The 13,888-nt window shown below is 41.2% G+C and overlaps 3 protein-coding genes and 1 non-coding gene across 4 annotated transcripts; all 4 read left to right on the top strand.

The window, feature by feature from the left end:
• Positions 1-5,815: 5,815 nt before the first annotated feature.
• Positions 5,816-5,889, top strand: Trnan-guu. The gene has a single exon. It is a non-coding gene; the product is annotated as a tRNA-Asn (tRNA).
• A 1,116-nt stretch (positions 5,890-7,005) lies between these two features.
• Positions 7,006-7,681, top strand: LOC123476670 (ferritin heavy chain-like). Its single transcript, XM_045179419.1, has 3 exons — positions 7,006-7,147; positions 7,202-7,426; positions 7,496-7,681. The coding sequence occupies exons 1-3, from the start codon at positions 7,046-7,048 to the stop codon at positions 7,679-7,681; spliced, it is 513 nt and encodes a 170-aa protein (XP_045035354.1). The 5' UTR covers positions 7,006-7,045.
• Positions 7,682-8,245: 564 nt separating this feature from the next.
• Positions 8,246-9,147, top strand: LOC116930716 (soma ferritin). The gene is made up of 3 exons (XM_032938112.2): positions 8,246-8,446; positions 8,514-8,738; positions 8,812-9,147. The coding sequence occupies exons 1-3, from the start codon at positions 8,345-8,347 to the stop codon at positions 8,995-8,997; spliced, it is 513 nt and encodes a 170-aa protein (XP_032794003.1). The 5' UTR covers positions 8,246-8,344; the 3' UTR covers positions 8,998-9,147.
• Positions 9,148-10,579: 1,432 nt separating this feature from the next.
• On the top strand, positions 10,580-11,488 carry LOC123476639 (soma ferritin-like). Its single transcript, XM_045179418.1, has 3 exons — positions 10,580-10,793; positions 10,868-11,092; positions 11,154-11,488. Exons 1-3 carry the CDS (start codon positions 10,692-10,694, stop codon positions 11,337-11,339), a joined length of 513 nt encoding a protein of 170 aa, XP_045035353.1. The 5' UTR covers positions 10,580-10,691; the 3' UTR covers positions 11,340-11,488.
• The last annotated feature ends 2,400 nt before the right edge of the window (positions 11,489-13,888 follow it).

The following is a 13,888-nucleotide window of genomic DNA, read 5'->3' as shown; positions in this document are numbered from 1 at the left end:
GGTCTTGGCAAACCCTTGTCGCAGATCGGCGCCAACGCCCCGACGAGCCCGGCACCCAGTATGCACTGGCAAAAGCGTTGCTCTGTCGTCGCAGACCAACGCCCATTACAGAGGCGGAAATCATCACACACCTTATTCGAGGGCTCTTCCGTCAGGAACATGTTGCGGTGATGTGTGCCAACCCACCCGCAAACCTTGCAGATTTCATCATAGAAGTACAACGTTTGGAACAAATAACTGGAGTCAATCAACCTGTCGAGGCGAATCGTCAGACTACTGGGGCTGGTGTAGCGTCCGCAGAGACCATTTCTCCCGCAAATAACCCAAACGTCCTAACTTTGGAGATTGTGATGGCCAAACTAAATAACATGGAAGTGGCACTCAAGTCGAGGTTACCAGCTCCAAAGGTCCATTTCAGCCCACGACTTTCTGAAACGTCGTCCCGTACCTCCCTTCGTTGCTATGCCTGCAATATGGAAGGACATATGGCCAGATATTGCCCGAACGTACCGCAAACTCAACAACGTCCAACTTCACCGGCGGGAAATGGAAAAGCCGGCCCGTGGGGGCAAGGTCGGCCAAATTAGGTGCATTGCAGACCCCCGTTCAAGTTCTAGCTGCGAATCAAGCATGCAAGAGTAAGAGCCCATCAGTTGAAGTAGACGTGTTTCGGCTTGGAAGAAGAAGGGCAATGGTGGATACCGGATCAGCTAAGTGCGTAATTAATTCTGAGCTACTGGCCGGGCTGACAATGTTCAAAATTCTACCGACTGAATCTATTTGGAAATCGGTCAACGGGGGCAAGCTGCATATCATAGGGGAAGTGGGGTTGACCATCCGGTTTATGGGAAAAATTGCCGACGTCATGGCATTAGTGATGCCTACTTCAGTGTGGCCACTTATCCTGGGGACCGATTGGTTACAAGCAGTGGGGGCTACAATTGACTATAAAAGTGATGGTGAGACAGTGGTTAAAGTAGATGGAGGTCAGGTATGTGATGGAGAGGTGAAGGCGGCTTATAATGAAGTGGAGAAAAGACGTGATGAGTCGATCAAAGTGGGAATCAGTGAAACATCGAATCCAACGGACCAAACAGCTGACGAACTTACACCTATTTTCGGTCATATTGGGGCATTGTCGGAAGATGTAGCTCGTGAGTCAAAAAAAAAGAAAAAATATTTCTACAACCACGAAAATGTCCCAAAATTTGGCCTAATACCATGGGTTACGTGATTGCCTCTCTAACAGGCCAACCTGACGGACCGATTTTTGTCAACACTAATGGATCTGCTAGTGTGGGAAGGGAATGGATTTCTCCAAATTGTATTGTCGAGATGAAACAAGGACTAGCGGCTATCCCAGTTTACAATCTTGGACGACTGCCTCTTTTATGGTACCGTTTTCGTGGGTGCTGGGAAACAGAGACGGTCGATGACCCGAGAGAAAATGACGGCTTAATCGGTTCAGTAATCCAAAGTGACGACGTCATAAACGAAGTTGAAATGCACAATCTGAGTGAAGTAAAAATTGCTGATTGTAATTCGGAAGAAGAAAAACTCAAGTTACGAGCTTTACTGTATTCCTTTCGGAACTGTTTCTCGAAGTCCCCTGGTTTAACACATCTGACGGAACACCGAATCAACACTGGTGATGCACTCCCTACTCGAGACGGTCCACGAAGAGTGTCGATGGCCGAAAGGCGGATTATAACGCAACAAGTAAAAGAGATGGAGGAGGCGGGAATAATCACAAAATCGACCAGTCCATGGAGCTCGGCAGTGGTATTAGTGCGAAAAAAAATGGGCAACTACGCTTCTGTATAGACTACAGACGACTAAATGCAGTTACAGTGAAAGATGTATACCCGCTGCCACGTCTAGATGACGTTGTTGAACGCCTGTCTGGATCACTATATTTTACAAGTTTAGATTTGGCAAGTGGTTATCACCAAATTCCTGTTGCCAAAGAGGATCGGAAAAAGACTGCCTTCGCTACGCCGGATGGACTTTATGAATTCCATCGATTACCATTCGGGCTTTGCGGAGCACCACCTAGTTTTCAACGACTAATGGATCATGTGCTCGCAGATCTAAAATGGAAGGAATGTTTAGTGTATATGGATGATATTTTGGTAACCGGTTCATCATTCGACGAACATCTCCATCGGCTGAAACAAGTATTGGGAGCATTGAGTGCTGCTAACCTGACTCTAAACGTTGAAAAGTGCGTATTTGCGGCAAAAGAAACAACGTATTTGGGATACGTAGTTAATAGTGAAGGGTTAAAACCAGATCCAAGTAAAGTAAGTGCAGTGTCGTGTTTCCCCCGTCCAACAAACGTAACTCAACTGAGAAGTTTCTTGGGACTGGCCTCATTTTACAGAAGATTTATAATGAATTTTGCTGTGGTGGCACAGCCATTACACCAGGGAGTCAGAACAGGAAATAGCGTGGTTAACGCTTCGAAGACTACTTTCAACAACTCCTCTACTTAGTCACGACGATGGTTCTTCGCCGTTAGAAATATCTGTTGATGCTAGTGCGCTGGGCATTGGTGCGGTGTTGTGTATCCAAGTTAATAACGAATGGAAACCAGTGACCTTTATCAGCCGCAGTCTGAATCCAGCTGAACAAAAATATCACGCGAACGAACTGGAAGCACTTGGTCTAGTGTGGTGTATTGAAAAGCTTCGACCATATATTTACGGGCGTAATTTCGTAGTGAAAACTGACAGTAACGTATTACATTGGCTAAAAAAAAACGGGACGTGTCGGGCAAATTCGCCAGGTGGTTAATGATACTTCAAGAATATTCGTTTGAACTTAAACATATTCGTGGTAAAGAGAACTCTGTAGCAGATGCTCTGTCGAGATCACCGGAAGGAGATGCGGCACTGACAGACCCGACGGAGCGAGTTATTTGTGTCTTACAAAGCGATGGATACAGGTGTCATGATCTTGAAATCCTACAGCACGGTGATGCTGATCTGCACAACATCATGTCTCAACTTCAAGGGTTGAAAGGTAAGGACGAGAAAAACAGTGCAGAAGAGCACTTCAAACTGTACAAAGGCGTCCTTTACAAAAAAAGTAGCGGAAGTGGAAGACCTTTCCTTTTGGTGATTCCATCTTATCTGAGACGAAATATATTGGAGGCGTGTCACGACGACCCGACTGGAGGACACCAAGGAATAACTAGAACCTACGAGCGGATCAAAAGAAGATATTTTTGGAAGGGAATGATCAAAAGTGTAAAAGCATACGTAAATTCCTGTGTCTATTGTCAGTTTCATAAACCAATCCTGGGAATGCCTAAGGGTTTTCTGTGCCCCATACCACCCCCTAAGGATATTTTTGACACAATCGGAATTGATCACTTAGGACCATTCCAACAAACAGCAAGGGGAAATAAACACCTGCTAGTTGCTATTGACTACCTATCCCGTTGGATAGAGGTGCGTGCTGTGCCAGATACCGGAAGTGAATGTGCAATTGAATTCCTGGAAGAACGGGTAATTTTCCATCATGGCACTCCGCGAAGAATAGTAAGCGATCAAGGAACTGCGTTTACATCCAGACAGTTTGCAGAATTCATTCGTAGAACAAGATCAAAGCACATCTTTGCTTCGGCAGAACATCCGGAGACGAATGGATTAGTTGAGAGAATGAACAGAACTCTTACTCAAACGCTGTGTGCATACATCAACGTGGATCAAGATGATTGGGACCAACACGTAGCAGCGGCAGCCTTTTGTGTGAACACTTCTAAGCAGTCAACGACAGAAAAAACTCCATTCCAACTTCTCTTCCTACGTACGGCAGTCCTAAACCATGAGCGTGCATTCCCGTTTCCACCAAACGTTCAGTCTAAAAAATTCAATGAAAACGTAGCAGAATGGAGGAGAGTGGCAAGATTACTAATCGAAGTCAAATACAAACGGAGTAAACAGAGACACGATTCATTCCGGAGCCAGGCACCCATCTACTCGGTCGGAGAATTAGTGCTAGTAACGCGGAGAATAAGGAAGATCGGTAAAAGTTCGAAATTTTTGTCCAAATTCATTGGCAGAATGTATGTGTACCTGTTTTTTTTGGTTTTTTTTGGGTTTGTTTTTGTTTTGGTCAGGAAAGGCCGAATGTTGTAAACGAGTGATAGAGGGCACTGATTGCGCAAGCCCCACGTTGGGCGCCAACGGAGAGCAGAGCCGTGTGTAAGATCGCGCGGGACGGTTGTGTTTAGGTACTAGAGCGTGTTCTCGTATCCTGTCGTGTTGTATCTCGTAATACAAGTGTGAAACCGTTTCTGACCCATTGTCCGTTTTGTGAATCATTTCACAACAGTACCAAACTCTCGTGTCAGTTTATCTAAAAAAGCAAAAAAGCTGAAAAAGTAAAAAAGAGTATTTAAAACACGTTTTGTACGAGGGAAACATAATATATGAATATGAGATCATGATGAACATGATGATATAAGAATATAATTATACCTTTATCGACAAGTTTCCCAGCCGAATCTATAAATTCCATCGTTCTCTTCACGAGAGGTCGGCCCTTTTCTAAAAGTAATATATTTATTCATTTTAAATGACAGCAGGCCGCCATTAAAAACGAAAATGACAACAAACGAGGAAAAAAAAACAATTGCCGGTTCAAATGCGACGGCGGCTGCTGAAATTTCAGGCCTATCCACTAGGGCTCGGCCCCGTGTCCAATGGGTAGGTATTTGGGCGAATGGGTAGGTCTTCTCGGCAAAAAAATTGGATCCGATGGGTAACGGTTCCTAAGACTTTGTGCCCACTACCTACCCGGGTACCATGTGGGTAACACAATTTCGAAAACCGTTTCCATTACCCGGGTTCAAACCCCGGTTATCCCCGATTTCCTACCCGATTACCCGAGTTTTTCCCTGAAATCAAGTGACGCCCTTTGAATTTCCCGCCAAAAAAAATTTTTTTTTGCTACCCTCCCTTTTAATTTAACTTGGGGCTTTGCAAGACGCCATTTTCCAAGATGGCGGTGGGTATACCCGGTTTGCCCATCAAATCCGCCCAGCCTACCCACTTTGGCAAATAGACTACCCGGATCGCTCATGGGTGACTTTTTTTGGCGACGAACCGCGGGTAAACCGGGTTTTCAAGAACCGGGGCCGAGCCCTACTATCCACCACTGCGTGGCTTGAAAGGATGGTCACGTGACCATCCCACTGAGCCAATGAAAACCCTGGAAATGGTGCCGTTTTCTGGTACGGACCTCTCCGTACGTACGTGGAGACCATGTTGGGATTTTTGTGCAGGATACTGTACCTTAAGAAAACTCAAAAGCCATCTATTGAGCTTAGCAGGCGAATTTCATTCGTTTCCATTTCCACATTTCCCCTCAATCCCAAATGCTTCGCCCTAAATCCCTTCGGGAAATTTCAAGTTCAGTTGTCAATCAGCAAGATCATGCGATTTTAGTTGATAGATGGCACCGGTGGTCTGCCCTTTTCCCCATCCTTCCTAAATTAAAATCGCAGTATCTTCTTAAATGAAACTTTTTTACAATAAGATGGTTAGAATCGACTTTTAAAGCTGCATTAAATTGTTTATTTTTTTATTTTTCTCATGAAAATAGCCCACCCGACACCCTTTAACAAGGCGAGTTAGAGAAAGAATCCCATCCTTTAGTTAGAGTAGTTCCTGACTCTAATCTGGGTTCCAGCCCCATCGGGGACCACTTTGTCAGCGGGGGTTGAACGGGGAAAATGATGTCCCAATATTTAACTTAATTTCAAGAGCATTCGCATTAATATCTGTTTATTGGTTCAATTAAACATGCCTCTATGGCGCAATTGGCTAGCGCGTTCGGCTGTTAACCGGAAGGCTGGTGGTTCGAGCCCACCTAGGGGCGTAATGTTTTTCCTCTTTACCTAAAATTTTGAGGGGTTTGGTAGGAAAGAATCAAGGAATACTGGTAAAGGAAGAGAAGGCATTTGCAGAAAAATTTTGCAGCACTTCAAAATTTTTAAGTGTAGGGCAAGGGCGGACAAGGGTTCCGGTGTGACCTGATGACTTCAGCTATCTACCATACCCACCCACCCCCAAGCATTACTTGTTCTGTAACAAGGTGCTTTGGAATAACTTGCGCTACCTCTCTTTTCTTATCCCACCTTTTTTATATTGAGAACTTGAAGGTTAAAAAGAGTCTATATTTAATCAACTATTTCCTGATTCAAACGCCGCTGATGAAGTTATAAATTATTACCACTGGCGCTAAATAAAGATTTTTTTCCGCAATTTGTCTACTGCTCCTGCAGACAAATAATATAAAATAATGCACATTCATCAGCTAACACAAATTGACTGCATATATATTTTTCTGATCGGGATTCCAATTTGGAGTAATTAAACAAAGTAACTTTAATGAGATTCAAACGCTCACAGGACTTTTCGAATAAATAAAAAAAAATTTGAAAATAAAAATATTAAAAAAAAACGTGAAATTTATTAGAGGATATTTTTTTTTTTTCGTCTGGAACCTGCCATCGACTGCTAACTGATGAGGACTAGACGCCGTGTAACAATTTGACATTGTCTTTATTTTGCGTAAAGGTCAATGAATGATGGAAGGAAAATTCTACTCTTTTACAAGAAGTTCAAACTAAAATATTGATGTCACAACGCCTCACAAAACCGATAGACGAAAGTTCAAGTTTAAGAATATCTTGGATTACAAAGACCAAGCAAATGTAAATTGTATTTATTTTGCTCCATTGTAAAGTGGAATCCCAAACTAGATTTTTCATTTTCCAAATTTATCTGATCAAAATTGATTTTCTATTTTAATCACCATTAATCGATTAGGAAACGTTCATTTGGCAATTTTGCATTCACAACTTTCCAATACGATCCAGCTAGAAACCCAAACCAAAAAGTCCCAGTGGGGTGAGTCAGGATTGATATTCATGTCGTTTTTTGGACGTTATTATTTTGTGCGTAGGGACCGCGTACTTAGTAAGATACTGCTACTTGTTAAATTTGCAGTCGTGTGAATTTTGTGCGTAAAAATGGCGACTAAATGCCGTCAAAACTATCACAAAGATTGCGAAGCTCTCGTCAATCAACAAATTAACATCGAGATGAATGCCAATTACAAATATTTGGCTATGGTAATGTAAAATTTAAAGTGCATATCAAGCTCTTCTTCATCTCATTTGCACCAGGTCGCATTTTACGATCGGGATGATGTAGCCCTAAAAGGATTTAGCAAATGTTTTAAAGAATTAGGCCATGAGAAGCTGGAATACATTCAAAAGCTTGTCAACTATCAGCACCTTCGTGGGGGCCGTGTGGTTTTCAGTGACATTGGTCGTCCTCCTGATCAAGAATGGACATCGCCGCTATCCGCCATGGAATGTGCTCTCGCTATGGAAATGAAAGTCAATCAGGTAAATTTAACAACAAAAAAATAACGTATATTTCATGCTGACTGACGGAGCACACCTTGGTTTCTGCAGTCCGTTTTGGATTTGAACAAAATAGCTGTTGATCGTAACGACGATCAACTGAGTGATTTTCTCAAGAAACATTTCTTAGTGAAGCGGGTAGAGACCATCAACCAGTTAGCAAATCACCATACCAAGATACACCGTGTTGGCGATGGCCTAGGAATATTTCTCTACGATCAAGATCTTCTATCTTGAATAAGTAATAATAGCATCCGGTTGGCTAGTTACTGTGCTGTGATGCACATCATTCATGTCCAACTTTCATCTTGCTTCTTCTATCAGCGCTAAATTCCATAGCCTGACTCCAAAGATTTGTTTTGGTTAGAAAATGCTTTCTTTTTTGTTTAGAAAATGCTTGTTCAGAATTTGCGTGACCGAGTATCATTAGCAAGTGATATATTAAGAATATATACAATAACGTGAACCTAGAGAAGAATAAACATTCTTGTTCCTACTCACATCATGTCAAATTCCGCAATTGCTTGCATGTACATCAAAGAAGTATGCTAAATCAAAAGGGATTCGAAGTTTGACCGAGTGATAAGAGACCAAACGCGGTGTAGTTTAAATAATCGTATTCATTCTGACGTCGATTGTGCACGACAAGCACGTGTTATGCTACGTGACGAATATCAGCTGCAGCTCAGTTATGGGAACTAAATGAAAACCATTGTTTTTTTACTTGCCGCAGGTCTCAATGACTTCTGTTATAATGTTATTCTGGAAATTTGTACTTAAGCAGCCAAATATTTGATAATAATCCATTCTGTTTTGCATCGCCAGTGAGTGAACAAGCAGACAGCAGGTCTACTTTTATATCCCACCTTTTTTTCTATTTGTATTTTTTTCCAACACAAAATGGCCAGCAAATGCCGTTTCAACTATCATGAAGAGTCTGAAGCTCTTGTCAATAAGCAGATCAACTTGGAGCTGAATGCTTACTATCAATATTTGGCCATGGTTAGTTAACTCCCGCGATATTATTCATTCAATTTTGTTATTTCACTAAACGATTACTTTCAATCAGGTCGCTTTCTACGATCGTGATGACGTAGCCCTGAACGGATTTTCGAAAATGTTTAAGAAAATAGCCGAGGAAGAGTACGAACACGCCCACAAGCTCATCAAATATCAGAATCTTCGTGGAGGGCGTGTGGTCTTTAGCGAAGTGAGCTGTCCCGCCGAGCAGGAATGGTCTTCACCGTTGGTGGCCATCGAATACGCTCTCACTCTTGAAAAGAAAGTCAACCAGGTAATTTTGCTCTGCGTTGGCATACGGAACAATAACTTAAATGTAGTTTCATTATATATTGCGGTATGTATAGTCATTGCTGGACTTGCACAAAACGGGTTCCAAACACAACGATCCTCATCTTTGCGACTATCTCGAAGAGAACTTTCTGCCAGAGCAAGTTGAGTTTATCAACAAGCTGGCCAAGCATCACACCAATTTGGTCCGCGTTGGCGATGGCTTGGGCGTTTTCCTCTACGATAAGGAGCTTCTTTCTTAAACCTCCACATAACAGTTACAAGGACTCTATACTGTCATATGGTGAAGAAGAAACTCTCGAGGCCGTTCATTGCTAGCCATAAGATTACTGTGGAGTTAAAATATCCAAATCTTGTAACTGATGTTACAAAATATAACCTGCAAAGAAACATTTTGAAATCAGTGGAAAACCGCTATTAGTCGTAATTTGTGATGCAAGCCTGCTAAGTAGGAACAAGCCAGCATCTGACCGTTGCTTGCCGGATATCGTGTATCGGATGCCCACGATAAGGGTGTTGAGTCTGTTTGGTAGCTCGTGTTGCAACCTATTCGTTATCAGCCTTGCGGCAGCTGTACTATCAGTACTAGCGTTCATGAAATATTTGCTTGCAGCCTGTTGTTTTGACCATCTACTTGGGATTCTGTGAAAATTCGGTCCATTCTTTTCGCACTAAGGGCGAGGGAAGAAGGGAAAATTCCGAGTTGGAACTTGAAAGTTCCAGTCGCAAATCAGCATTCTCTTTTGCGACGAATAATACTACCCGTTGGCCTTGCATAACCAACATTGAAAATGAGGCTTATTCCAGACAAGTTTTAGTATACCTAACAGTGGTTGATGGATTATCATTCCACTCGCAAAGGACAGGTGAATAAGTGTAGCAGCTGACTCGAACAATAAAAGCCGTAAGATTTGGATTAAGTCAAAGATATCAATGAACTTAAAAACTTTTAAGAAAACTGTACACGCCTAGCTAAAATTGCAGCCAAGATGAGCGAAAAAACGTTCTACAGCAGTAACGCCAACACGTGGCAAATATTTTTTCGGGTCACTATGATGGTGCAATTTCCCAACGACGCTCTGAAATATGATAACTTGGGTCGATAGAATGAAAAACAGCTGTTTTTCATGTCAGAACATTCTACGTGGTTCCATGGTTTCGTTTGCATTTTAAAAATCTGATGCAAGAAGCATCCTCCCTGACACGTGATTATTAAATGTATGAATCGACACGCAAAGCTCAAGTCTGACAATTCTGAATTGTACTGAAAACTTACAAATATATGTTTCACTAAGCCCGCAGCACATTTAAAATACCGAAAATAGTCCACTTTGGAATTTTTCAAACTGAATAAAACACGTTAAAGCCAACTGTTGTGTGTTTAAATTATGTTGTGGTTGGCGAAAGTGAGATCACCAGCTCAAACAAATGGCACCCAAAAACAAATGGAAAAGAGAAAACAAAGGTTTTCTGGGGCAAAGTGAATGCCTTGCTTTTTTTTATGAAAGACTATAGATTGAAAATGAAAAATTTTATCACAGTGGAGTCTTTAGGACAAAATTAGAATTCGCTATTGTGATTAGCTGTTAAGTAAGCTGTCATCCCAAATTTTAGCCATTGAAAAGGCTAAAATATTTTCGTCTTTGTATTCTTTTTAAAACGACGTAGTTACTAACCACACTGCAACGCAATAAGGAATTGAAATTGCAGCGTGAGTTGGCGTTTTTCAACAAGGGCGTCTACAATTGGGTGAGAGAAACTACCATTGGTTGCTATGGCGACATTGGGGAGAGGACAGGGCATATAAAGCCAGCCTTCAGGGCATTACTGTCATTCATCTGTTTTGCTTCGCCAGTGTGTGAACAAGCAGTTTCTACCAATTCTCTTTTCTCATCCGAGTCGTCACGTATTTCAAATTTTGAACAAAAATTCTAAAATGGTGGGTAAATGTCGTCACAACTACCACGAGGAGTCAGAAGCTACTATCAACAAGCAAATCAATATCGAACTGAATGCCCATTATCAGTACCTGGCTTTGGTAAGCGTTCTTACAAACGTCGATATTTTTCTTGATACGCATTTGCGATAAGACGCCATTTTACCAATGACTAGGCTGCGTACTATGATCGCGATGATGTGGCCCTCAAAGGCTTTGCCAAGTTCTTTAAAGAGTCTGCTGATGAAGAAAACGAGCATGCCCAGAAGCTGATGAAATACCAGAATGTCCGTGGGGGAAGAGTTGTATTGACTGCCATCAACCGTCCTGCCCAACAAGAATGGGCATCTCCTCTGGCTGCCATGGAATTTGCTCTGAACCTAGAAAAACAAGTCAATCAGGTATGAATTTTTACAAGACAAATATTATTTATACAATCTAATTTTTCAAATTTTTTTACAGTCTCTACTGGATTTACACAAGGTGGCCAGTGGTCACAATGACCCACACCTTTCCAACTATTTAGAGGAGCATTTCTTGGAAGAGCAAGTGGAATCCATCAACAAGTTGGCCAAGCATCATACCAACTTGTTGCGTGTGGGTGATGGCCTAGGAGTCTTTTTGTATGACAAGGAACTACACTCCTAAATGGTCTTTTCATACTTACTGGGATCAAGATAGAAAGCATCTAAAGTTTGGAGCACATATGTACTAGTATACCTTAAAGTACATTGACATTATAGTTTGCAGATGCTCCTCCTAATTGGGCTGTTGAATAAAACCATCCCACCATCAAACTACTTTGTTTTAATTTTTTATTTAATTTTTTTTTTAATTACTGATTGCAATAGTGAAATTATTTTGCTCAGATGTTATCTGCCAACCTCAAACAAATCATTTTTGACTAAATTAGATGGCTTGGTATTCCGATTGCTTTATGCATTTCAAGTAGAGTCATACAAGTCGCCAACTAAAGATTTAAGGCATAAAAACGATGAAACCCTTTTCCATCCATCTGGAAACTTTGGGGATGCTGACAGTAGAACTCCAAAGACAGAAGAACTCCAACGACAATAGAACCCCAATTTTTTTAATATTTTTAAAAAATGTATATTGACCCGACAGTAGAACCCCAACGATAGTAGAACTCCAAAGACATAAGAACTCCAGCAGTAAATATTTTTAAAAATATCGGACAATAGAACTCCATTGCCCGACAGTAGAACTCCAGTACGCGACAGTAGAACTCCACTGCCCGACAATAGAACTCCGACGATTTTTTAATTTTTTTGTTCCTGACAGTAGAACTCCATTAATTTTAAAATATTTTAAATGCCCTACAATAGAAATCACAACGACTTTAAAATTATTTTCATGGACAGTAGAGCCGATTCAAGTGTCCAAAGACGCTAATGCACTTCGGATTCCTATAGCGACGAACTTTTACATTGCACACCGGAACAAGATAATGAACAATATTTTATATTTACTTTGCTGTATTTTATTTTCTGGGTAATTACAAATTTTTAAGTTCATCCACCATGGACGTGGACACTAGAACGCTCAAAATATATTTTTAGATTTTTAATGAAACGGAGTTCTACTGTCGGGCATGAAAAAATGAAAAAATTGTTGGAGTTCTATTGTCGGGCAGTGGAGTTTTACTGTCGCTTACTGGAGTTCTACTGTCGGGCAATGGAGTTCTATTGTTCGATATTTTTAAAAATTTTACTGCTGCAGTTCTTATGTCTTTGGAGTTCTACTATCGTTGGGGTTCTACTGTCGAGTCAATATACATTTTTTTTAAATATTAAAAAAATTGGGGTTCTATTGTCGTTGGAGTTCTTCTGTCTTTGGAGTTCTACGGTCTCCATACCAAACTTTGCTGTAATACATTTACGAAGTAGTTAACCCATGGAATTTATATTTTTATCGGTTCAGGTTCGTTACAGACTCGTTTATGACGAGCCAATCGTCAGGCAGGAACCATGGTTTCTGCCGGTACGTTCGGCTTGCCATAAACATTTTTTTATCTTGTAAACACCAATAAAATTCATTTTAAACATGCTGGCATTTTGTTTTTTCTTTCTTTCATAGTCATCCCACTCGCTAAACTTTCTTTGTTGAGTTTGCTGAAAAGAAGGAAAGCACGGAGTTGATCAGACTTCTCCCTTTTTTTTCAAAATCCGAGCAACTGTCCGTATTTAATAGGGAAGGTCATGTATATAATTCAAACTATATATTTGAAGTACTATTTCTATTTTCTAAGTAATAAGCTCATTTTATACAATGGCACTTTGCATCCCGGCTGCAGAGGCTTATGGTGGAACTTGACCCAGATGATTAGCGATTGTTCTATTGTTTGGTGGCTCTATCTTTTGGACAACCATCGAACGCACCTACTAAGAATTCTGCATAGCCGTTGGTTGAGACAATCGACCAATTATTGCGCTAGCTTCGCGTCATTCTCGTTAAACATCTTATAGCAGCGCGTACAAAATAGAAAGCCAATTTAAATTGTCTTGTTGCAAAGCTGTTAACTACGTACATCAACTGCTTACTCGGGTTAACCCGTACGACGAATGTAATACTGAGAACTTATTTTAATCATTCGGTAAGTAGCCGGTTCTCCTACGCACAGCTAACTTTGTGTGTGCATGCGCAACGGAAATAAGATGACAGACATTCAGAGCATTTCTAAACGAGCCCAGCGTGTCAGAATTGTTGGCTTTCTTCGAATCGCTCACGAACACGAATGTCTATTGCCTCTGACTTCTGTCGATTGGCTGTGCTCCACGAGCAGTAGGCAGTTAAAAGAAAACGTTCAAGTGTCAAATGAACATGTACTCGCTAGCGAGTACATTATAATCAAGCTCTTGTGTTATCAACAAGAAACAATTTTTCCCAGTTGAATTTCTTTCTTTTTTGTTTGTGTCACGACTTTCTTGCTCCGTGACAAGTCGTGAAAAGTGATCCGACACGATGTTTGAGAACTACATACATATAGTAGCCTACACTGCCTTATTGTTTTGTCTCGATTCTGTCCTATCCAGTCGCATGCTGCACGCTGCTGCTGGGCCGAAGAAAAAGAAAATAGGACAGGTTCACTTCCTTCTCTTCAGTTTCCCAGATGCGCCTCCTCAGCGACAGCCTTTTTTTTTTTTTTCTTTTTTGGAGAGGGAACTTCCCTCTGTTTT

This window comes from Daphnia magna, linkage group LG1 (genome assembly GCF_020631705.1).
Source record: "Daphnia magna isolate NIES linkage group LG1, ASM2063170v1.1, whole genome shotgun sequence".
Lineage (NCBI taxonomy): Eukaryota > Metazoa > Arthropoda > Branchiopoda > Diplostraca > Daphniidae > Daphnia > Daphnia magna.
The sequence above is the reverse complement of the archived record's forward strand: the minus strand, read 5'-3'. Positions and strand labels throughout refer to the sequence as shown.